We start from the raw sequence: 25,313 nt of genomic DNA on the forward strand, positions 1-25,313 counted from the left end.
GTCTATTAGGTCCGCTTGGTGAAGAGATGAGTTCAATTCCTGGATATCCTTGTTAACTTTCTGTCTCGTTAATCTGTCTAATGTTGACAGTGGGGTGTTGAAGTCTCCCATTATTATTGTATGGGAGTCTAAGTCTCTTTGTAAGTCTCTAAGGACTTGCTTTATGAATCTGGGTGCTCCTGTATTGGCTGCATATATATTTAGGATAGTTAACTCTTCCTGTTGAATTGATCCCTTTACCATTATGTAATGGCCTTCTTTGTCTCTTTTGATCTTTGCTGGTTTAAAGTCTGTTTTATCAGAGACTAGGATTGCAACCCCTGCTTTTTTTTGTTCTCCATTTGCTTGGTAGATCTTCCTCTATCCCTTTATTTAGAGTCTATGTGTGTCTCTGCATGTGAGATGGGTCTCCTGAATACAGCAAACTGATGGGTCTTGACTCTTTATTCAGTTTGCCAGTCTGCATCTTTTAATTGGACCATTTAGTCCATTTACATTTAAGGTTAATATTGTTACGTGTGTACTTGATCCTGTCATTTTGATATTAACTGGTTATTTTGCTCGTTAGTTGATGCAGTTTCTTCCTAACATCAATGGTCTTTACATTTTGGCATGTTTTGGCAATGGATGGTACCGGTTGTTCCTTTCCATGTTTAGTGCTTCCTTCAGGGTCTCTTGTAAGGCAGGCCTGGTGGTGACACAATCTGTAAGCATGTGCTTATCTGTAAAGGATTTTATTTCTCCTTCACTTATGAAACTTAGTTTGGCTGGATATGAAATTCTGGGTTTAAAATTCTTTTCTTTAAGAATGTTGAATATTGGCCCCCACTCTCTTCTGGCTTGTAGAGTTTCTGCCGAGAGATCTGCTGTTAGTCTGATGGGCTTCCCTTTGTGGGTAACCTGACCTTTCTCTCTGGCTACACTTAACATTTTTTCCTTCATTTCAACTTTGGTGAATCTGAAAATTATGTGTCTTGGAGTTGCTCTTCTTGAGGAGTATCTTTATGATATTCTCTGTATTTCCTGAATTTGAACGTTGGCCTGCCTTACTAGGTTGTGGAAATTCTCCTGGATGATATCCTGAAGAGTGTTTTCCAACTTGGTTCCATTTTCCCCCTCACTTTCAGGCACCCCAATCAGATGTAGATTTGGTTTTTTCACATAATTCCATACTTCTTGAAGGCTTTGTTCATTTCTTTTTCCTCTTTTTTCTTTAGACTTCTCTTCTCACTTCATTTCATTCATTTGATCCTCAGTTGCTGATACTCTTTCTTCCAGTTGATCGAGTCAGTTACTGAAGCTTGTGCATTTGTCACGTATTTCTCGTGTCATGGTTTTTATCTCTGTCAGTTCATTTATGGCCTTCTCTGGATTGATTATTCTAGTTAGCCATTCTTCCATTCTTTTTTCAAGATTTTTAGTTTCTTTGTGCTGGGTACGTAATTCCTCCTTTAGCTCTGAGAAGTTTGATGGACTGAAGCCTTCTTCCCTCAACTCGTCAAAGTCATTCTCTGTCCAGCTTTGATCCGTTGCTGGAGATGAGCTGTCTTCCCTTGGAGGGGGAGATGCGCTTTTATTTTTTTAATTTCCAGCTTTTCTGCCCTGCTTTTTCCCCATCTTTGTGGTTTTATCTGCCTTTGGTCTTTGATGATGGTGATGTACTGATGGGGTTTTGGTGTGGGTGTCCTTCCTGTTTGTTAGTTTTCCTTCTAACAGTCAGGACCCTCAGCTGTAGGTCTGTTGGAGATTGCTTGAGGTCCACTCCAGACCCTGTTTGCCTGGGTATCAGCAGTGGAGGCTGCAGAAGATAGAATATTGCTGACCAGCAAGTGTACCTGTCTGATTCTTGCTTTGGAAGCTCCATCTCAGAGGTGTACCCTGTCGTGTGAGGTGTGGGGTGTCAATCTGCCCCTAGTGGGGGATGTCTCCCAGTTAGGCTACTCAGGTGTCAGGGACCCACTTGAGCAGGCAGTCTGTCTGTTCTCAGATCTCAACTTCCGTGTTGGGAGATCCACTGCTCTTTTCTAAGCTGTCAGACAGGGTCGTTTGCGTCTGCAGAGGTTTCTGCTGTTTTTTTTTTTTTTTTTTTTTTTTTTTTTTTTTGGTTTAGCTGTGCCCTGTCCCCAAAGGTGGAGTCTACAGAGACAGGCAGGCCTCCTTGAGCTGCTGTGGGCTCCCCCCAGTTCGAGCTTCCCAGGGCTTTGTTTACCTACTTAAGCCTCAGCAATGGCGGGCACCCCTCCGCCAGCCTCGCTGCTGCCTTGCGGTTAGATCACAGACTGCTGTGCTAGCAATGAGGGAGGCTTTGCAGGTGTGGGACCCTCCCGGCCAGGTGTGGGATATAATCTCCTGGTGTGCCGTTTGCTAAAACCCTTGGTAAAGCACAGTATTGGGGTGGGAGTAACCTGATTTTCTAGGTGTTGTGTGTCTCAGTTCCCCTGGCTAGGAAAAGGGATTCCCTTTCCCCTTGCACTTCCCAGGTGAGGCGATGCCTTGCCCTGCTTCAGCTCTCGCTTGTCAGGCTGCAGCAGCTGACCAGCACCGATTGTCCGGCACTCCCTAGTGAGATGAACCCAGTACCTCAGTTGAAAATGCAGAAATCACCCATCTTCTTTGTCGCTGGTGCTGGGAGCTGGAGACTGGAGCTGTTCCTATTTGGCCATCTTGCTCCGCCCCCCACAGATAACAATTGTTGGCAAGATTTTTTTTTTTTCAATGGAGTCTTGCTCTGTTATACAGGCTGGAGTGCAGTGGTGTGATTTCAACTCACTGCACCCTCCACCTCCCGCGTTCTAGAGATTTTCCTGCCTCAGTTTCCTGAATAGTTGGGATTACAAGCATGCACCATCATGCCCAGCTAATTTTTGTATTTTTAGTAGAGATTGGGTTTTGTCATGTTGGCCAGACTGGTCTTGAACTCCTAACCTCAGGTGATCCACCCACCTTGGCCTCCCAAATTGCTGGGATTACAGGAGTGAGCCACTGTGCCTGGCCAACAAGAATACTTTTAAAAGATAACTTTGGTATGTTGTTTTTTGGGATGTAATTTTTGCAATGTAAATTGGTGCAGCCACTATGAAATCAATATGGAGGTTTCCTAAAAATTTAAAAATAGAACTACCATGTGATTCAGAAATCTTCTATTTATAAATCCAAATGAAATGAAATCAGTATTTTCAAAGAGATATCTGTACTTTCACATTTATATGTAAATAATTGTAAAATTTCATACTTATATTTAAATATGAAAGTACAGATATTTAAGCATATCCATATTAATTGCAGCATTATTAACAATAACCAAGATAATGGAAACTACCTAAATCCCCATCAATAGATAAATGCAAAAAGAGTGTATATATATAGATAGATACATAAAGTGTGTTTGTATGCACATATATACATATGTATACCTACACATGCATTTTATATATCTGTATATATTCACACATTTATATATATATGTGTGTGTGTATGTAGATTCTCTCTATATATAGAATGTGTGTGTTTGAATATATATATACACACACATATACATTCAATCTTAAAAAAAGAAGGAAATCCTGCCATTTGCAACAACATGAATGAACACTGAGGTTATTGTCCTAAGTGAAATAAGCCAGACACAGAAAAACAAATACTGCATGATCTCACTTATTTGTGGAATCTAAAATAGCCAAACAAATAGTCAAACTCATAGCAACAGAGAGTAGAATAGTGTGGTTGCCAGGGGCTGGAGGTGGAAGAAACGGAGAGATGTTGGTTAAAGAGTACAAAATTTCATGCCGGGCGTGGTGACTCACGTCTGTAATCCCAGCACTTTCGGAGGCCGAGGTAGGCAGATCACAGGGTCAGGAGACTGAGACCATCCTGGCTAAGACGGTGAAACCCTGTCTCTAATAAAAATACAAAAAAAAAAAAAAAAGTTAGCCGGGCATGGTGGCGGGTGCCTGTAGTCCCAGCTACTCGGGAGACTGAGGCAGGAGAATGGCGTGAACCCGGGAGGTGGAGATTGCAGTGAGCCAAGATTGCGCCACTGTACTCCAGCCTGGGTGACAGAGTGAGACTTCGTCTCGAAAGAAAGAAAGAGAAAGGAAGGAAGGAAGGAAGGAAGGAAGGAAGGAAGGAAGGAAGGAAGGAAGGAGGGAGGGAGGGAGGGAGGGAGGGGAGGGAGGAAGGGAGGGAGGGAGGGAAGGAAGGAAGGAAGGAAAGGAAGGAAGGGAAAGAAAGAGAAAGAAATTTCAGTTATGCAAGGCAAACTCTGGAGATGTACTGTACAGCAGTGTGACTATAATTAACAATATTTTATTAATTGTGACCTTGAATTTTGCTAAGAGGATAGATCTTAAGTGTTCTCACTCCACCTCAAAAAAAAAAAAAAAAAGAGAATAGAAAAAAAAATAGTAACTATGTGAGGTGATGGCTATATTATTGGCTTAATTGTGGTGATCATTTCACAATGTATACATATATCAAAACATCAAGCTGCACACCTTAATTATATACAGTTTTATTTGTCAGTTTTACCTCACTAAAGCTGAAAAATAAACACAGAATTTCTAACTCCTGTTTGGACATAGATGAAGAGTAGAGAAATTCAGAAATGATTCCCAAATAAGTCTTGAACTAACACAAAAAAGAGAGAAATTGTTCATTTCATACATTCTTAGGAAGCTAAAAAGTTCATCTTAAAATGTTTACTGTAGGAAGAACACATACTTTCATAGAACCAGCACAGTCGAAAGTGTCTCAAAACCTTCCAGAATGCTCTGTGGGTAGTTGATTAGCTTTACCATATAAAATATAAACCTCACTCTCTTAATTCCAACCCTCAAATGTACCCTTCACGTGGTAGCTCGGAAAGTGGATGAGATGCTTTTCCTCATGCTCTGGGATTGGGTCAATACTTCTCTTTCCTAACAAGGCACTCTTATAAGCAACAGTACATTGTGAAAGCTGTGATTTGCTGCCTGGATCACAGGTGTCAGCTCTCTTAATGGGAAAGTCTTCCAGGGCAGACTTCCAATGACTGATCAGCACCAGGAATGAAGGCCTAGCACCCTTGTTCCAAAACAGGAAAAACCGAAAAAAGTCATTCCAGCTACAGAGCTCCGCGTGGAATTGACAGAGGGCAGGGATTGCGCTGGAGTCCAAACTCCGCTGTCTTGGCAACCTGCTTCTTTCTTAGTCACACAACATTAAATCCGAATGCATATATCTGGTCCCAGAGGTCTGGAACTGAGCTGCTTGACAAGTTCTTATCAAATTGAATCAAATCATTCACCACAGTGCCAAGAAATAAAAGCGTGTTTTACCTAATATACCATGATATCTAATCTTACCGAAAAGTGTGATTCAAACAGGCCAAAGTTTGCCTCACTTGTTGGATTTCTAAGTTTCACAAATAGATCACAGCAGTTAAATTACAAGGATCATGAAGAGATTAGGAGAAAATCCAGAATGGAAAGAATCTGTCTGTGACACTTTGCCTTACCTTTTCCACATCGCCCAGATGATTAATGGGTAGAAAAAGTACTTAGAAAAGATGAATAAGGCCTAGTTTTTTATAGCACAAGATGGAGACTATAGTCAATAATAATTTTATTGTACATTTTAAAATAACTAAAAGAATGTAATTGGATTGTTTGCAAGACAGAGGACAAATGCTTGAGGGATGGATACTGCATTTACCATGATGTGATTATTACACATTGCATGCCTGTATTAAAGTATCTCATGTTCCCCACAAATATATACAACTACTCAGTACTGACAAAAATTAAAAATAAAAATTAAAAATATATATACATCAGAGATATTGGCCTGTAGTTTTCTATTTTTGATGTATGTTTCTATTTCTATTTTTGATGTCTTTCATCTGGTATCATGATGTGTCATAATACCAGCCTTGTAGAATGAATTTGAGGTATTCCCATTTCTTCTATTTTTTTTGAATAGTTTGAGTAGGATTGATATTAGTTTTTCTTTTAATGTTTGGTAAAATTAAGCAGTGAAGCTATTGAATGCCAGGCTTTATTTGCTGGGAGATTTTTTATTATGGCTTCAATCTCATTACTTATTATTGACTTATTTGGATTTTGGATTTCTTCATCTTGGTAAATTGTATTTGTCTAGGAATTTATCCATTTGTTCTAGGCTTTCCACGTTATTGGCATATAGCTCCTTATAGCAGTCTCTAATGACCTTTTGAATTTCTGTGGTGTCCATTGTGATATCTCTTTTTTCATGTCTGATTTCATTTATTTGCATCTTCTCCCTGTTTTTCTTAGACTAATGGTTTGTCAATTTTATCTTTCAAGAAATCAACTTTGTTTTGTTAGTTTTTTGTATTTTTTTAATTTTCACATCATTTATTTCTGCTCTGATCTTTCTTATTTTTTATGTCTACTAATTTTGGATTTGGTTTGCTTTTGCATTTCTAGTTTTTTAAGATACATTATTATGTTGTTTACTTGACATTTTTCTACTTTTTTGATATAGGTATGGTTTTCAATGATCACCTTATTATTCATTTCTATTTATAATTTCAATTTTTTAGGCTACTTTGTGGCCTGACATATTGTCTATTCTTGAGAATGATACACACGCTAAAGAGAAGAATGTGCATTGTACAGCTATTGGATGAAAAGTTTTTAAGTATCTGTTTGGTCTATAGTGCATTTGTTGTCTAGTGCAGATTAAATCTGATTTTTGTTATTGTTAATTTTCTGTCTAGAAGATCTGTCCAATGCTGAAAGTGGGGTGTTGAAATCTCCAGCTATTATCTCTTTAGAGCTAAAGAGAGAGATAGACCCCAATACATTAACAGCTGCCAATGTTGGTGCATATAGATTTACAGTTATGCTATTCTTTTGCTGAATTGACTCCATTATCATTATATAATTACCCTCTCTGTCTCTTCTTACAGTTTTTGTGTTGAAATTAGTTTTGTCTGATATAAGTATAGTTACTTTTGCTTTTTGTTGGTTTCCATTGGCATAGAGTATCTTTTCTATCCATTTATTTAATTTGATGTGTATTTTTATAGGTGAAGTGTGTTTCTTGTAGGCAACTGATCATTGGGGTTTGGTTTTTAAAATCCATTCAACCACTCTGTTTTCTTTCCTCCCTCCCTCCCTTCCTCCCTCCCTCCCTCCTTCCCTCCCTTTCTTCCTTCCTCTCTCTCTCTCTCTCTCTCTCTCTCTCCCTTTCTTTTTTTCATACATTTTTTCTTCCTCCTGGGCCTGGCAGGCTAGGAGCAGAATACAGACGAAAGCACTGGAACATGTGGGACTGGAATAGCCTGATGTTTGACTGCTTGGGTGGTAACTGTGAATGCGTGGACCAGGGAGTGTAGGGAGTGGAGTCATCCTCCCAGAACTGAGAGAGGGCCCTTGGGGCATTCGAGCAATGCAAGTGTTGAGGTTGGCACAGGTACAAGAGTGAGGTTATGGCGTGAGAGTGAGATGGGTATGGTGGGGTGGGGTGACTGTTGGAAGAGCGTGTTAGCATGTTTTAGAGTTGGGGCCAATCAGGGCATGGCATGTTGGGGCACATTTGACCCTGGATGTTGACTGAGAAGCTGGGTGCCAAGGGCTGGAAGAACAAAAGGCCCATTTTTCAGCAGGACCCATGAAGATGTGATTGCAAACGGGATCAGCGCTGGGAGAGGCTGAGGCTCCAAGGTGACTCCTGTAGTAAGGCAGTGAAGGGGCAGGCCTGGGTTTCCCATTTAGAAACACATTGTCAGCTGCAGCCACTCTTGGATATTCACTTGGAGGGGTCTAGTGTCATCTTTGTAAAGAGATTTCAAGGCATGGAACGAAGCATCTGACCTGATCAAGCAGCTGATAAAGTTGTCAAAATCCATGTTCCCTCCTTCATCCAAATAGTGTCAGAATATTATGTTGTAGTTGTTCATTCAGGTGGAACCCTGCTGCCCCAAAGGCCCCTGCAAGTTCACTGCTGCAAATGGTTCCAGATCAGTCAACATCAAACTGCTTGTATATTGTCTGTCACCTTTTGATGTTGTTCCACAGGTACTTGAATTCCTCAAAGTCCAGCTTGCCTGTGATGTCACTATCCATCATGACTATCATGCTTTGACATGTATCAATGCCAAAACCATGAGTCTTCAGTTCAGTCCTACTGATAACAGCCTTGTTGAGAACATTCATCAGTTCTGCGCCGCTGACCTTGATGCCATCTCCAGCCAACTGGGCAAAGACTCTCCAGAAATGATGGACCTCCACACTCTTGTTGGCCTCAGTGTTGGAGCAATGTGTGTGTGGAGGCAGGGGCTCTAGGTTGTGCTGTGTAGCCACCTCCATGATGGAGATAATGATTCCACCTAGGAAGCACATGGCCACTCTGCCACCTCTTCTGCCTCTGCTGAAGAACTGATTGCCAGACCTCTGGGTGTGAGGAGACATGTTCCTAGTTAACTCATTCTTGAAGGGTGGAGGTGGCAGTGGCAGGAATGGGAGAGATGAAGACCTGGATAGGGGCCTGGGGAACGTGCTTGGAGGCCTGATCAGTGGAAGATCACTCTATGGCTTTTGATTGGAGAGTTTCGTCCATTCACATTCAATGTAATCATTGATAAGTAAGGACTTAATCTTGCTATTTTATGTGTTTTCCAGTAGTTTTGTGGTCTTTTCTTTCCTGTCTTCCTTTTAGCAAAGGTGATTTTTCGGGTGGTATGTTTTAATTTCTTGCTTTTTATTCTTTGTGTATCTGTTGTATGTTTTTTGATTTGAGGTTACAATGAGGTTTGCAAATAATATTTTATAAGCTATTATTTCAAACTGATGACAACCCTGACTGCATAAACAAATAACAAACAAGCAAAGAGAAAATGAATAAAAATTCTACACTTTAATTTAATCTCCATGCTTTTCAAATTTTTGTTGTTTCTATTTATTATTATACTGTGTAATGCTTGAAAAGTTGTTATAGTTGTTATTTTAGATAGGTTTATCTTTTAGTCTTCCTACTTGCAATATGAGGAGTTTACACACCACAATTATGGTGACGTAATATTCTTTTTTTCCCCTGTGTACTTGCTACCACCAATGAGTTTTGTACCTTCAGTTGATTTTTTTTTTTATTGCTCATTAATATCCTTTTCTTTCAGATTGAAGGAATCCCTTAGCATTTCTTGTAAGACAGGTCTGTTATTGATGAAATACTTCAGCTTTTGTTTGTCTGATATTATAAAATGGACTCATTGAAAAAATTATACATGGGATAATTTTATAGTATTATTTGCAATGAATCATTTCTCTTTATTGTACATTATTCTAAATATAAATTGAAAGTAGTTCATAAATAGATCTTTGGCTTCCTATACTTTTAAAACATGGATTTCCCAGTTTGAATTTTCAATAATAATCTCAGAAAACACCCATATGATTTCCCAATGTTAAAATAAATTGATTTTGTTGAAATAAGTCCTATTTTTGTTTGTTTTTTAATTTAAATTGATTACTTTAGGAATAATACAAAGGGATCTGGGGATATGATTTTTCCTCAAAATATAAATTATTTCCAATCTTCCAGATAGAATCTGTTAAGAATCTGATAAAAAAACCCCACATTATACCAAATTATAAGCTCTTGATGGCAGTAAAACCATAAGCCAAATCTGGAATTCTGGTATGGTTTGAAGATGTCTAATTCTATTTTCCTGATCTTCAAGTCCCTTTTTGTCAAGCCCTAATCTCATTTCCAGTCTCATCTTTCATTTCAACACACCTATTCAGTGCTTCAGGCAAATGGAATAATTCTACAGTACCTTTAGTAAGACCTACACTTTCTAACATATCTGACTTGGCTTATGCTGGTCTTTCCACTTGAATGGTCCCTTTATCTCTACAATTACACCTTGTATAACTTTTTAAAAGACCAGTTATTTTAAGCCTAGGGCTGTTTTTTATGGTTATAGTCTCTTCTTGTTCTGAACTCACAGAGTACTTGTTCCCATTTATTGGAATTACCACATTTTCTTTTACATTGTAGTTTTTCATAACATTTCTGGCAAATATTATCACCCTGGTTGCATTTATAGTTTTACTTCTTTATTTCCCTCACCAAAAAGTCATCTTTATGAGGGCAGAGACTGGTATATTGAATCATACATAAAATAAAATTCAGTGCCTGGCATTTAGTGGATGAACAATAAACACTTGTTGGGTTTAATTCATAGCATTTTTATCCTCAATACAGCCCATAACTGATAAAAATTTGCTAAAGAAATGCTTATCCACATCTGAAGTTTGAACTTAAGACTGTCTTCAAAAATACGTGTTTTTTGTCCCATTATCTAGCTGTATATAGCCTAGCTGAAATAGCAAGTGAACAAATGAATGAACGAAGAGTAGATGCCTAAATCTCTTGCTGCCATATACTTTCTAGATTGATTGCAAGAACGACTTGTGGATTTTTGCACTGATAGTGCTTTCGAATGGGCACTTTGTCACAACACCATGAGTACCATCACTCACCAGGCTCAGGAGAAGCTGTGGCATCCTTCTAGGACCTGAACCACCATGATTTACTGATTTTACAGGAGTGGCAACTAAGACTGTTCCTCTTTCCTATAACTCAAAATCAAGATTGGAGATAAGAGGATACAAGGCCAAAGAGAAGTTCATAAAACTCGTTTCTAAGTGATATTTGGAAATTGTGGGATAGGGTACTTATCTTTCCTTAGATAAGGTCTATCTATGTGGTTGAACTAACAAAGCTAACCAGGGCACGATCCTCACTTAGAGTGGAGGAGAAAACTTCACTGAGTTTGGAATTTCTTTTTAGCTTAGTTTAAATTGTATGGGATTTTGTGCTGTAACTGAAGATAGTTCAATGCCCCACTACCAGAGATGACTATCTGAAGGATGTTTTAAAACTGATTCTAGGTGACAGAGCATGACCTTGGTGGTAGAAAATTCAATAGGAGGTGGGAATCAACCTAAAAATTTGATGTCAATTTTTAAGATTGATCAAAGCCTGTTTCAGTGGTGATTTCTGGTTGTTGAAAGGTGATTGATAATTTATTTTCATGGGTTATGATTCCTTGAGAAACTCCAGCAGCTTGAGTTTGAACACATTAAGGAAATTTGGGCCCGATGTTGGATCAAGTGATTTTAGGCCAATTAGTACCATGAAATTTGTACCATATCCAGGTTATAATCAGTGTTATAACTTCTTAAGTCTCATATACATATATTCCTTATTAAATACTTTTTCTATTCTATATCAAGAAAAATAACTACAGTCATCCCTCAGCATACATAGAGAATTGGTTCTAGGACCACTGTGGATAATCCATCCAAAATCCTTGCATACCCAAGTCCAGCAGTGGCCCTGCAGAATTCGTGTATACCAAAAGATGGCCCTCCATATACATGGGTTTCACATTCCTCAAACAGTATATTTTCATACTGTGTTTACTTGAAAAAAATCCATGGTAAGTGAACTCAAAGTTCAAACCCACGTTGTTCAAGGGTCAACTGTAATCAGATTGGAAGTTGCTAAGCACAGAATAACAATGAAATAAAATAAACTACTTTCAAAAACATACACTTACAGCATATTTTGCTAGAGCCTAGTTACATCTTTCAGAGAGAGAATATTTATACTTTCAAAAGTCAAGAAAAAAATAGACATATTCTTCCAGTAAGACAATACAAATCTTTATTTTGTATTTCTCATGTTATCACCTTCTTCATTCTTTAACACTATCTAATAAAAGGTTAATTCTGTAAGAAAGGTCTGGCCCTCAACTGGTTCCTGGGACATAAAGGGTAGGCCCTTAGAACAACCAGCCTTATAATAAATGTTTGGACATGTTGAGGGCTTGGGCCATACCGGGTACTTTATGCTAAAAATGTGATTTATGGTGGCGGTCTTAGGATATACCACACCAGTTTGACCTCTGAAGAGGCAGGAGTCTGAGCAAATAAGATCAGCCACATGGGCACCCCATTCCTACATGACTGCCCTCTAATAAAAACACTAAAGTTTGTGTGACCATCCCTGGTTGACATGTGTCACACATTATTTGTGGGAGAATTAAATAATGTCTGTGCAACTCTCAAGGGAGAACACAAATGCAAGCCTATGCTTGGTGTCAGACTCTGGTCCATGTCCCTTTTGTTTTTGTTGGTTTCAATTTGTAGCTGTTCAATGTAATGAGCTGTAACTGCGAGCATAACATTTTTCTGAGTTCCATGTCTTTATTTTTTAATATTTTAAAATTATACTTTAAGTTCTAGGGTACATGTGTACAACATGCAGGTTTGCTACATATGTATATGTGTGCCATGTTGGTGTGCTGCACCCATTAACTCATCATTTACATTAGGTATATCTACTAATGCTATCCCTCCCCCTTCCCCGACCCCAGACAGGCCCCGGTGTGTGATGTTCCCCTTCCTGTGCCCAGGTGTAATCATTGTTCAATTCCCACCTATGAGTGAGAACATGAAGTGTTTGTTTTTCTGTTCTTACGATAGTTTGCTGAGAATGACGGTTTCCAGCTTCATCTATGTCCCTACAAAGGACATGAACTCATCCTTTTATATGGCTGCATAGTATTCCATGATATATATGTGCCACATTTTCTTAATCCAGTCTATCAATGATGGACATTTGGGTTGGTTCCAAGTCTTTGCTATTGTGAATAGTGCTGCAATAAACATACATGTGCATGTGTCTTTACAGCAGCATGATTTATAATCCTTTGGGTATATACCCAGTAATGGGATTTCTGGCAAATGGTATTTCTAGTTCTAGATTCTTGACGAATCACCACACTGCCTTCCACAATGGTTGAACCAGTTTACAGTCCCACCAACGGTGTAAAAGGGTTCCTATTTCTCCACATCCTCTCCAGCACCTGTTGTTTCCTGACTTTTTAATAATCGCCATTCTAACTAGTGTGAGATGGTATCTCATTGTGGTTTTGATCTGCATTTCTCTGATAGCTAGTGATGATGAGCATTTTTTAATGTGTCTGTTGGCTGCATAAATGTCTTTTTTTGAGAAGTGTCTGTTCATATCCTTCATCTACTTTTTGATGGGGTTGTTTGTTTTTTTCCTGTAAGTTTGTTTGAGTTCTTTGTAGATTCTGGATATTAGCCGTTTGTCAGATAAATAGATTGCAAACATTTTCTTCCATTCTGTAGGTTGCCTGTTCACTCTGATGGTAGTTTCTTTTGCTGCTCAGAAGCTCTTTAATTTAATTAGATCCCATTTGTCAATTTTGGCTTTTGTTGCCATTGCTTTTGGTGTTTTAGACATGAAGCCCTTGCCCATGCCTATGTCCTGAATGGTATTGCCTAGGTTTTCTTCTAGGGTTTTTATGGTTTTAGGTCTGACATTTAAGTCTTTAATCCATCTTGAATTAATTTTTGTACAAGGTGTACGGAAGGGATCCAGTTTCAGCTTTCTACGTATGGCTAGACAATTTTCCCAGCACCATTTTTTAAATAAGGAATCCTTTCCCCATTTTTGGTTTTTGTCAGGTTTTTCAAAGATCAGATGGTTGTTGATATGTGGTATTATTTCTGAGGGCTCTGTTCTGTTCCATTGGTCTATATATCTCTTTTGGTACCAGTACCATGCTGTTTTGGTTACTGTAGCCTTGTAGTATAGTTTGAAGTCAGGTAGCATGATGCCTCCAGCTTTGTTCTTTTTGCTTAGGATTATCTTGGCAATGTGGGCTCTTTTTTGGTTCCATATGAACTTTAAAGCAGTTTTTTCCAATTCTGTGAAGAAACTCATTGGTAGCTTGATGGGGATGGCATTGAATCTATAAATTATCTTGGGCAGTATGGCCATTTTCATGATATTGATTCTTCCTATCCATGAGCATGGAATGTTCTTCCATTTGTTTGTGTCCTCTGTTATTTCATTGAGCAGTGGCTTGTAGTTCTCCTTGAAAAGGTCCTTCACATCCCTTGTAAGTTGGATTCCTAGGTATTTTTTTCTCTTTGAAGCAATTGTGAATGGGAGTTCACTCATGATTTAGCTCTCTGTTTGTCTCTTATTGGTGCAGAAGAATGCTTGTGATTTCTGCACATTGATTTTATATCCTGAGACTTTGCTGAAGTTTCTTATCAGCTTAAGGAGATTTTGGGCTGAGACGTTGGGGTTTTCTAAATATACAATCATGTCATCTGCAAACAGAGACAATTTGACTTCCTCTTTTCTTAATTGAATACCGTTTATTTCTTTCTCCTCCCTGATTGCCCTGACCAGAACTTCCAACACTATATTGAATAGGAGTGGTGAGAGAGGGCATCCCTGTCTTGTGCCAGATTTCAAAGGGAATTCTTCCAGTTTTTGCCCATTCAGTATCATATTGGCTGTGGATTCCAATCAACAGAAAAAGAGAGAATCCTCCCAACTCATTTTATGAGGACAGCATCATCCTGATACCAAAGCCTGGCAGAGATACAATAAAAAAAGAGAATTTTAGACCAATATCCCTGATGAACATTGATGTGAATATCCACAATAAGACACTGACAAACTGAATCCAGTAGCACATCAAAAAACTTATCCACCACAATCAAGTGGGCTTCATACCTGGGATAAAAGACTGGTTCAACATACGCAAATCAATAAATGTAATCCAGCATAAACAGAACCAAAGACAAAACCACATGATTATCTCAACAGATGCAGAAAAGGCCTATGACAAAATTCAACAGCGCTTCATGCTAAAAACTCTCAATAAATTAGATACTGATGGGATGTATCTCTGAGTTCCATGTCTTCTAAAGAGTCATTGATCCTGAGGATGGCCTTGGGGTCTCTTGATCCCACTTTGCTGTCAAAATGGGATTCACTAGAATGTCTCTGAATCATTGAAACATGCCAAAAGCATGCTCAGAAAAGGAAGGATGAGTGGTGCTTATAAGGTGTTCTTACTGTGCCCCGACTGAATAGTGTCTTAGTCTTCTTGAACTATAGTCCTTAGATAACATTGAATGAGATTCTTATTATAAGCATCAAAGCTATCTGAAATAGATCTATCCAGTTTTGTAAGTATCAGATTTGACCTGATGTGAAATATCAGATATTGAAAGCTCTAAAATTGTCTTCATTTCTTTACAGATCTGGGTGAATCACTCTATAAAGCACAGAGAAAAATTCTTTGATACAGTTTTATAGAGACTGTGATACATGAAGTTACAGATTTGTGTGAGCTCATAGATTTGTCTGACTCACTGCATAAAGCAGAGAAAAAAAAATTCCATCTTTGGCCCAGTTTCACAGAGACTGTAAGACATGAGTTTGAGAGTACACTGTACCAGGAAAATTTCTTTTCTTCTCATAGCTTTTATTGTATTGTATTGTATTGTATTGTATTGTATTGTATTGTATTGTATATTATTTTTTGAGACAGAGCCTCGCTCTGTCACCCAGGTTCTGTTGCCCAGGCTGGAGTGCAATGGCACAATCTTGGCTCACAGCAACCTCTGTCTCCCAGGTTCAAATGATTCTCCTGCCTCAGCCTACTGTGTAGCTGGGATTACAGGCATGTGCCACCACACTTGGTTAATTTTTGTACTTTTAGTAGAGACAGGGTTTCATCATGTTGGCCAGGCTGGTCTCAAACTCCTGACCTCAAGGGATCTACTTGCCTCAGCCTCCCAAGTTGCTGAGATTATAGGCGTGAGCCACTGCACCTGGCCTCATAGCCTTTAAATCACCTCAGAGACCTTAACCTGGTGTCGAGAATTCAAACAACTTATTACCACTGATCTCTGGGAAGTTCACGAGATTTTGCCAATTGAAAATAATCATTCATGCATCATCCTATTGTTTTTATAAAAGAAGCTTCTTTAGCACATCCTATGTCTGAACATACTCCCAAGGGGATGGACAGAAAAATAAGCAAGGTATCTGTCTTCAAGCAAACCTTATCTTTTAATTTGAACAAATACTATATTGCAATAAGTTCATGTGGGCCAAGACTATATTTATAACCTGGAGGCCCTAACTTCCTATTTTAACAGGTATTTTATGATGATTTTCCATGATCTGGGTACCATGGGCAACTTGGATCCAGATTCCAAGGGTCCTTGAAATATTTGAGTGTTTGTATTTCCCTAGTATATGGGTATCCAGTAAATGGCTCCAGAGGTTTCCTAGGGGGAGAACTTGGGAAATCATTATCATTTATTTGGGTCCTGGAGTTGCAGTGTCCTTTTCCTGGGGTACTGCCCTCCACTCCAGCTGAGTTCAGGGTCTGAAATTAGCTCAGATCAAGGCTATGGATGTGACACTTTATCGGGGCTACCTCTCAACCTCCTGGTAGACAGCATTTATTTCACTTGATTGTTTTCTCTCCTTTCCATTTAACCCTATGGCTGGTCCACTGTATTGGCCATCTACAGAATTATGTCATTCATTCAGGCCTAGCTGTCTGCCACTCATTACTGTAAGTGAATCTTCTTAGATTCTAACAATGAAGGGTCAACACCAGGCCTCTATGTGTCTGGGTCTATCATCCCCCATCAGGGTGTTCGGTTCTGGAAAGGCACATTGTCCTTTCTATCTGAGGCTACTGCAAAGAGACCACTAGTGACAAGGTTGGCAGGATCCCTGTTATCAGTGCTTAATCTTAATGTTTGGTAATTTATGCTTCTAACACCTTAACACTTGAATTCAGAGAAAGGAAGTAGAGGCTACTGTAGCTGAGATTTCAAAGGCCACAGAAAAGTGTATGCCTTAGTCTCAAAACAAATAGAAGCAATCGGAAAACCAGGCCAAAAGGAAAACAAGAATAGGATTCAATTTTTTTTGCATTCTAGTACTCAGATCTTAGTCTTAGACCCCTCATTGGGCTGGCTGATAGAATTCCTAGAAGCAACAAGCAATTTCATCATCTGATAGCCAATTTCACCATTTTTTTTATTGTTATCATTATTAGCATTGTCTCTTACATTTTCTTATTTATTTCTGAATAGGTAAAATAAGATTTCCTTACAAAATTCAAGAGTTTAAAGTGAAGAGTATGTGGTCCTTCAACCTCTACATTCACCTGGTTCTTCCCAGAAGGAGCTAATAATAATAGATTTTCATTAATCTTTCCAGAGATATATTTGCATGCTTGTATATAATAATTGCATTTTTTCATTGGTGATAAGATAATCTACATTGCTTTACAACTTGTTTTTTTTGTTTTGTTTTTTCATTTTACAATATCTCTTCAAGACCATTCTTTACTGGTATAAAGAGAGCTTCACTGTCAATTTGTTTACTGGCTATATAGTATTCCAGTACATGCACATACTAAAATTTATCTTACCAATCTTACGTGAAGGACATTCAAGTACATTCCAATATTTTGCCATTAAAAGCAATGGCCCAGTGGACCTCTGGTATGTAAATGATTTTTCAAAATTATATTTCCTAAAAGTGAACATAGTTTTTCAAAGTGTGTATGGATCTGTTCTATCTCATGTGGGCCAGGCACTGATATCCTCTAACAAGCACCTTTTATGTTTAAAACTTTGCTAAATGAGGGCCGGTCGTGGTGGCTCATGCCTGTAATCCCAGCACTTTGGGAGGCCGAGGCGGGTGGATCATTTGAGGCCAAGAGTTCGAGACCAGCCTGGCCAATACGGTGAAATCCCGTCTCTACTAAAAATACAAAAATTAACTCGGTGTGGTGGTGTGCACCTATAATCCCAGCTACTAGGGAGGCTGAAGCAGGAGAATCTCTTGAACCCAGGAGGCAGAGGATGCAGTGAGCCGAGATTGCACCACTGCACTCCAGCCTGGGCGACAGAGTAAGACTCTCTGAAAAAAAAAAAAAAAAAAAAAAAAAAAAACTTTGCTGAATGAAAATGAAAAACGTACAGATCAGGATCAAAAATAGTGCAAAGCATATATGTATGATCTATAATATCCTTAATAGAGGAACTCATGCTATTTAAAGAGCGAACTCACACCTTTGACAACCTGACCAATTAATTTAGCAGGACCAGACAATATTGAAGTTAGCTCATTGACAAGTTTGTCCAAGGTATGCGCAATCCAGGAAGTATCATCATTTTCTGTAGTATCAATCATATGTTTTAGTTGATTTATCTCTGCATTCATCTCCTCACATTTCTTCTTAAATCCTTCATCAAGCAAATCTTTCTGGACCTAAAGAAAATGTAGGAAGGAAAGTAAATTTTTAAAAATCCCTATTCTCTTAAGACTTACATTTTGTATTTAAGACCTGTGTGAAACTTCCTTTATTTTACTCCTAAAAACATTTTATCAATGATTAGAGGAGAATTTGGACTTAGACATTATGAGGAAGCATAGTTTACAACTTTACTAATATTCACCCACATTATGGTTTTGCTATGGTGCTAACTCAGGTATGAGGACAAATTCTACATGCTCCTGCCCAAAAGATGCCAGTTGGGAGGTAGTCATTGGTCTGATTGCATAAATTCTCAGTCCCAATTGGGCAGCATGGTCACCCATATTGTAGGAATGAAAGGAACTTATAAGCTGATGCAGAAATCCCTTATGAGAGAACTTTCAGATGGACAACGCAAGAATTCTCCCTACACTGTGTGCTAATTTGGGCAGGCTACCCACACAGGGTAACAACTGCAGCAAGTTTCCCTTTTCTGTCCTTTTAAGTCCGGAAATTTCTGAGAGTTGTACGTCAGCATAGATCCACCTCAGGGTGTTTGGGTGGTAGTAGAGCTCCTGGTAATATGTGCTTGGTGAAGGAAACCAGTTGCCGTTCACATCTAATACACTGTGTGGAATGTATGTTTAACCTCTTGAGATTACTTTTAAAATCTCCCCAAACAGCAGCTCCAACCGTATTTATATTCCCCAAGGACTTGTAGGGATCATAGTCAACCTCACCTCTCCAGAATCTAAGTATAGAGAATATAGAGAAGAATTCCAAGTCTTACTGAAACAATGAAACACACACACACACAGACACAGACACACACACACACACACACACACAGAAGGATTCAGGGCTTTTAGTGACTCCCAAGCAGCAAATGGTGATGTGCTTCCTTCCAAGATGCTGCTGTAACCTTCACCAGCCCTTCCTGAGGTACCTGGGCAAGGACCGTCTGGCCTGCTGAGGCCAAGGGCAGACTTACCTTCAGCTTGTGCTCCAGCATCATATTCTGCTCTCTCAGGAGGTGTTCTCTCTCCATCTGTAGCTTCTCCTTCAGTTGGGCTATGTTTTCCTTGAGACTCTTCTCTTGAGCCTCCATCTGTTGCTGCTGCTCCTGTAATTTCTGTTTTAAAAGTTCCTGTTCCTTCTCAGCTGCCTCCTTCTTGGCCCGATCCACTGCTCCATGAAGGTATTAGAAAGAGAAGAAAATAATAGGTGAAGATTCATCTCCACTTTTCTGAGCTCAGAGACTAAACCAAATCTGAAAGGCAGGGTGAGAAATCACAGAATTTACCCAGGTCCACACCATTAAGAGCACATTTGAGAATGTGATGGGAAAGGCTCTGCCTGTCTGGCTGAGGTACAATCATAGCTCCCCTTGTTATTTTCAGATTTAGCAGAGTGTGTGCTCCACACAAGAGGAAATTCCTCATTTTGGATCTGTTAGAGGGCATTGTATAAACATAGTCCTCCTGCTGTCAGCTGAGCCCTGCCCCATACCTGCTACTGCCTTCTCTCTATCAGTGAGGGCTTTATCCGACTGCAAGATGGATTTCTCTATCACCACCTGTGACTCCAGGAACCTCTGGAAGACCTCTTTTGCCTATGGAAGCAAGAAAAAGCACTTAGATTTCTTTGAAAATTGATGTTCTGGGTATTAGTGTTGCAAAAATAATTATGGTCTTGTAACTTTTGCTTGATGCTTAAAATTCTAAAGTGGCCCCCTACAAAGTGTGCAGGCTCTTAAGTGTGACCAGAGCCCCTCCTCAACTCCTGCTTCCTGTCTCCCTCCCGTGCCTCTCCCACGGCTATAATATCTCCCTGTACCTGCTTTGGGTTCTGGCCAGGCAGAACTATGTGCACAGGTGTACAAACTCCCAATCTCTGATGCTTATATATGGTTGTCTTCCACTATGCAATGCTGCCTCTAATCTATGCTCTTGCTTTCTCCTGCCACTTGCTGGCTACAACTTTAGGCAAGTTATATAATCATCCTTGGGTATAAATTCAGATCTGCAAAATTTCCAAAATAAGGGTGCTTCTTAAAGTCATTAGGAAGATGAAATTAAAATGTCTAGGGAAGAGTTTAACAATACACTGTAGGTAATAACAGCTCATTGTGAGTTAGTTGTATTACCATCACCTAGGTGGTGGTAATAAACACCAGATAGGTAGCCCATTTTCCACAGGTCCATAAATATCATTACTCTGTGTGCAATTGTCTATTTATTTCATACTCTCATTTTTATCAACTTTGAATGCAAAGATTCTACTTTAACCACACAAATCACCAGCTCTTGGCACATGGCTAATTTTCGTTCTGTCTCTCCTGGATTTCTGATACTATATTCTTTGTGTGGGGATGAAAATTTTTATTCTAAGAAATAAATAATAAATAGTGGACATTGAAAGCTAAGGCATTATGCTATCCCTCTGCCCTCTTATTACCCACGGCTGGTGCCAAAGACTCCATTCACTCTATCCTATAAACTTCCCCATGTTCCCCTTATTCCTCACCTTTACTCCTTTCCTGGGGACTTGCCAATAGTCTTGTTCAATCTTTTCCTTTGTTTCCATGTAGAGCTTGTGCCCTCCAGGAACAGAGAAACTTCCTGCTGAGATACTTTCCATTAGGCCCTTTGAGAGCTCATTGAGTTTAGCCTGGCAGTACTGAACAGAGGACTCTTCATTCTGCAGCAAGAACTCCCCCTTCTTATTCATTGTGATTTCCTGCAAGGGAAATGTAGAGAGATGTCACCAGAAGAAACATATGGAGGAGATGAAATTCTAAAGAATCTGGTAGAAGAGTCAATCTAACTGTGGTCCTCATGAGAAAAACTTTCTAGTGGAGTAGATGTGGAATCAGAAACACAAAATTTCATATATTCACAATGCTAAAAATTCTATTCAAGGCTATGGAAAAGTTCATTAACCTTCCTGAGCTTCAGGTTCTTCATCGGTGACATGATGGGACTACATCCCATAATCTCTATGGTTTGTTGCAGCGGTAGCATCCTGTGCTCCTGTCCTCAGTGGTACAAGGATACAAGAAGGAGCAATGTAAGTTAAACAACGGCCCGGAATGAAGATCTGGTAAGAGAATCTTTGTTTTTCTGGGAAAGGTAGACTATGCACAGAAAAATTGCACCGCTCAGGGATGACTTGTGCGTGTTCAGAGCAGGCCAGGAATCCTTAGAAGTGTTCACTTAAGGAGGATCTTAAGGGATCTGTATTGATTTTTACCTCAGTTATCAGAAGGTTTTCTGGTTAAGTGCTTAAGGTTTGGGGAGATAAAAGAGGGATATGTAGTCTTTTGAAACTCTATCCCTCATGAGAATCCATGATAAGTTATTCCTCAGTGACAGATGAGCATTGGTGTCAATAAAGGCAAGTATAGGCTTCATTCTTCAAGGGGAAGGATGATGAACAGTAATGACTAAGGCAAATTACCACGAGCTTCTTCTGGAATTCCTGGTTTTCATCCTTGAAGGAGTGCTCCATGAAGACTGCAATGGCTTCCCTCTCACAGGCCGCATGCACGTCCAGCAGCTCCTGGAGCGTGTCTGTGGGGAGCTTCACTCGCTGGGCCATCTGCTGGCTGTAGTAGTTGGCTGCCCTCTGCATGGCAGCTGAGTTCTCACGCTGGGCCAGAGTTATCACTGCATTCTCCAGACAAGGCACCGCTCCACTGTTGATGGCATCTACGTAAGTCACTGCCAGAGTTCCTAGACCTAAATGGACCAGGAGATTTAGGGGCTAAATATGAAATTAAAGCTCAATGGGATCCTAGGCTACATTTCTGAGAACACACACATGCATGCACACACACGCATGTGCACACATACAAACACATACACCCACATCCCTATCTCTTTCTGCTATTATCACTTTTTTTCATAATGACTCTTCATTTTTATGGATCACCAGTCCACACTGCTAAAAAATTTAAATATCTACTTTTATCTAACATACTAGAGGGTATACAGGAAGTACAAATTCTCATTTAAAGATTATAAGAAAGGTAGTTTACACAGATAAAATGATGCAGGGCAAATCATATCGCATTTATTCCTAATTCTGAAGCTACCAATGTATTTTCAGGGAATTATGGGCTAATATTTATTTATTTCTAGACTTTTTTTTTGAAGCCCAGGCTGGAGTGCAGTGGTGTGATGTTGGCTCACTGCAACCTCCGCCTCCGAGGCTCAAGTGATTCTCCTGCCTCAGCCTCCTAAGTAGCTGGGACTACAGGCATGTACCACCATGCCCAGCTGATTTTTGTAGTTTTTGTAGAAATGGGGTTTCACCATGTTGTTCAGGCTGGTCTCAAACTCCTGAGCTCAAGTGATCTGCGTGCCTCTGCCTCCCAAAGTACTGGGATTACAGGTGTGAGCCACCACCCCCAGCCTTCTAGAGGTTTTTAAACTTCAACATATCTTTTGTATTCTCTTTGCAAAGAATATTGAACATATAAGACTTACCCTAAGAAAATATTATATGTCTGTTTTTATATTCAGTTAGTTATTTTATCATCAGAGGATTTTTTTTTTCAGATATGAGGAAGTCACAGATATCAGTGACAGAGTTTGCAATATTGGAGAGGAATTTGTAAATTGCAGTAAGTGTGATAATTATACACATTTCTTCATTGAGCATGGATTCCTGTATACACATAGTTCTATATGGAATCTAACAAAAATTCTGAGAAACACATTATACAATATATTCAACACACATGCGGGACCATAGAAATGTAAAAAGGAGACTCACGATTCCCAGTGACTGTGATTCCCTCCCTGAGGGTCTTGGTTCTTGCATGCGTGAAGATGTAAGAACAGAAAATGTTTGTTTGTTCCTGGAATGTGGGATCCAGTTGCTTTTCTGCCACCTTCTCGATATTGGCTAGAAGGTCTTTGTCATGTGTTGGCCGGTCAAAGACAAAACACTTCCGTTTTGGAAAGAAATGCCTGATGCACTCCCTGGGCAAATTGGATGCTTGAACTTTGGGATTCTTGCCTGAAGGATAAGAAAAATGGAGAATATAGTGAAAATAGTCTTGGTATAAGAGAGCTAAAGGTATTTTTGACAGGGTTTATATTGTCTTTTTGCCATCTTCTAGGTTTACAGACCTCCTTTAACATAAACATTCATGCAAAGTGGTCTAACACAGACATATATTTTTATTAGATAGGCTTTTCTTTGTAATTTCATGTCTAACAATTATCTGGTCAGTCATTTTCTAAACACAGAAAAGCAGAGGGGAAAACAGGGATCACAAGCATCTTGTTTTTAGAAAGTCTTAGCACCCGTTGTAATCTGAATGCTACAGTACTAATTGTACAAAGAACAAATCTGTCTTGAATAATTTATCTGCACTTTAGACTCTACTTTTCTTAAGTGAACTAGGCTCCATTCCTAGAGCTCTTCGACACACCCCTCAGTCCCCATTTCTACAGACCTCAATCTAGTCTCAAATACAAATGAAACCCAAGAGATGATGGGCAGTGTTTAGCAGATCACACACCCACTGGACCACCCACAACCCAGGCCACCTGCTGATACCTTGAATCAGCTTCAAGGCATTCTCCAGGTACTCATCTTCTGTGATAGGGTCACCATTCAACTTCAGCTCCAGAGTGAAATCCCGTACAGTCCAAATAAAGTCTGGGAAGAAACTCACGAACTCTGTGGAATCTTCTACTCCATCAGGCCTTGGGTTGGACTTTGCCTTAATGAGTTCTGTGAGCTCCGTCACATAACTAGGACTTAGGTAAGGAAAAGCAACTGTCTGCCCACAATTCACACATTTCTTTTAAAAAAATATTATAAACACTCTCTTTTGTATTGGGTTCCCTAGGCTGCACCAAAGGTAATTCAATTAAAGGGAAGGAGGAAATGACTTGATCTCCATTCCTATAACATCAATGAAACTTGGTGATTCTGTTCTATTCCTGGAAGGATACTGCAGCTGCTCCAGGGCCTGGTGGTTGATGGTGCTCATGCTGTTGTAGACGAAGGTGCTGCACAGGAGCACAGCCAGGGCAAAGATCCAGGAGTCATTCTTAGGGTCACCCTAAAAAGCACATTAGAGCAAAGGACTTAGGAGTGTAGTCTTTGGAAATTCACAGAGACATTTATTTTGTCAGTCTTTCATTTATGATTTCAGCTAATGTACTTGCTGTACAAAGAAGATAGACATGAATGTAAACAACAATTTGATAGTACAATATGTCTTCTAATCACAATTTCTTTTTTTTTTTTTTTTTTTTTGAGACGGAGTCCTGCTGTGTCTCCCAGACTGGAGTGCAGTGGCGTGATCTCGGCTCACTGCAAGCTCCGCCTCCCCGGTCAGGCCATTCTCCTGCCTCAGCCTCCCTAGAAGCTGGGACTATAGGCACCCGCCACCACGCCTGGCTAATTTTTTTTTTTGTATCTAATCACAATTTCTTTACATATAAAAGGATTCTAATCTTCATAGGGTTATTCTTTTCCTCAATTGGATGAAATAAGATGCATATATGGAAAAACTAGTAAAATATCTGGTTCTCAGTTGGATATTCATGATGAGTGTTAACACTTCTTCAGTCTAAACATATATATTGGCCATGCATCATATAAAAAAACCATACCATAGTATGCATAACTGGGGATTGTAATTATATTCAATTAAATTCAGCAAACACTTATAGGAAACTGAAGAATGTTTCTCACTGTTCTTATGTTTAGAAAAGCAAATTTAATAAATTTACTCTCAAGATGACTATTTCAAAGTTGTGACAAACATTCATAATGATGAATCCAATAAAAATGACAATATTTTTAAAGAGATAACATCTTAGTAATGTACATAAGAAGTGGAACCCATAGCTATAATGTTAAATTAAAAATTACAAGTCTATCCTAGAAGATAAGAGCTATGAAAATTGAAGAAAGTGTATGTAGTATGAAGGCTTCCTGGAAGTCATGAGCTGAATGTTAAAGAATTGATAGAATGTGGATTTGAAGAAATGAAGGTGATTCTGCAAGTAGAAAGACCCACAGAAACAAAATTAGAGATTGTAGATTTCAGGAATCTTTGCAATAAGAATAGAGTTTATTGGTCTGACTGAGCAGAGGGTAAGTGCAGAAGATAAGACTGAATAGGGAGCTC

General features: G+C 39.3%; 1 protein-coding gene and 1 pseudogene across 4 annotated transcripts in view; both read right to left on the reverse strand.

Moving 5' to 3' along the window:
• Positions 1 to 7,732: 7,732 nt before the first annotated feature.
• Positions 7,733 to 8,432, reverse strand: LOC126949477 (calpain small subunit 1-like; annotated as a pseudogene).
• A 3,245-nt stretch (positions 8,433 to 11,677) lies between these two features.
• Positions 11,678 to 25,313, reverse strand: part of LOC126963792 (guanylate-binding protein 6-like) — a 30,352-nt gene continuing 16,716 nt past the window's right edge. For all 4 annotated transcript variants that reach the window (XM_050806439.1, XM_050806457.1, XM_050806448.1 and 1 more), the window contains 9 exons: positions 24,127 to 24,236; positions 23,726 to 23,922; positions 22,934 to 23,179; positions 21,614 to 21,894; positions 20,681 to 20,893; positions 19,664 to 19,766; positions 19,146 to 19,339; positions 17,970 to 18,168; positions 11,678 to 14,448 (listed from right to left, as the gene is read on the reverse strand). In XM_050806439.1, the coding sequence (XP_050662396.1) occupies positions 14,417 to 14,448; positions 17,970 to 18,168; positions 19,146 to 19,339; positions 19,664 to 19,766; positions 20,681 to 20,893; positions 21,614 to 21,894; positions 22,934 to 23,179; positions 23,726 to 23,922; positions 24,127 to 24,236 (1,575 nt within the window). In that variant the 3' untranslated portion in view covers positions 11,678 to 14,416. The remainder of the gene's footprint in view (positions 14,449 to 17,969; positions 18,169 to 19,145; positions 19,340 to 19,663; positions 19,767 to 20,680; positions 20,894 to 21,613; positions 21,895 to 22,933; positions 23,180 to 23,725; positions 23,923 to 24,126; positions 24,237 to 25,313) is intronic.

The sequence above is a fragment of the Macaca thibetana genome, chromosome 1 (genome assembly GCF_024542745.1).
Source record: "Macaca thibetana thibetana isolate TM-01 chromosome 1, ASM2454274v1, whole genome shotgun sequence".
NCBI lineage: Eukaryota > Metazoa > Chordata > Mammalia > Primates > Cercopithecidae > Macaca > Macaca thibetana.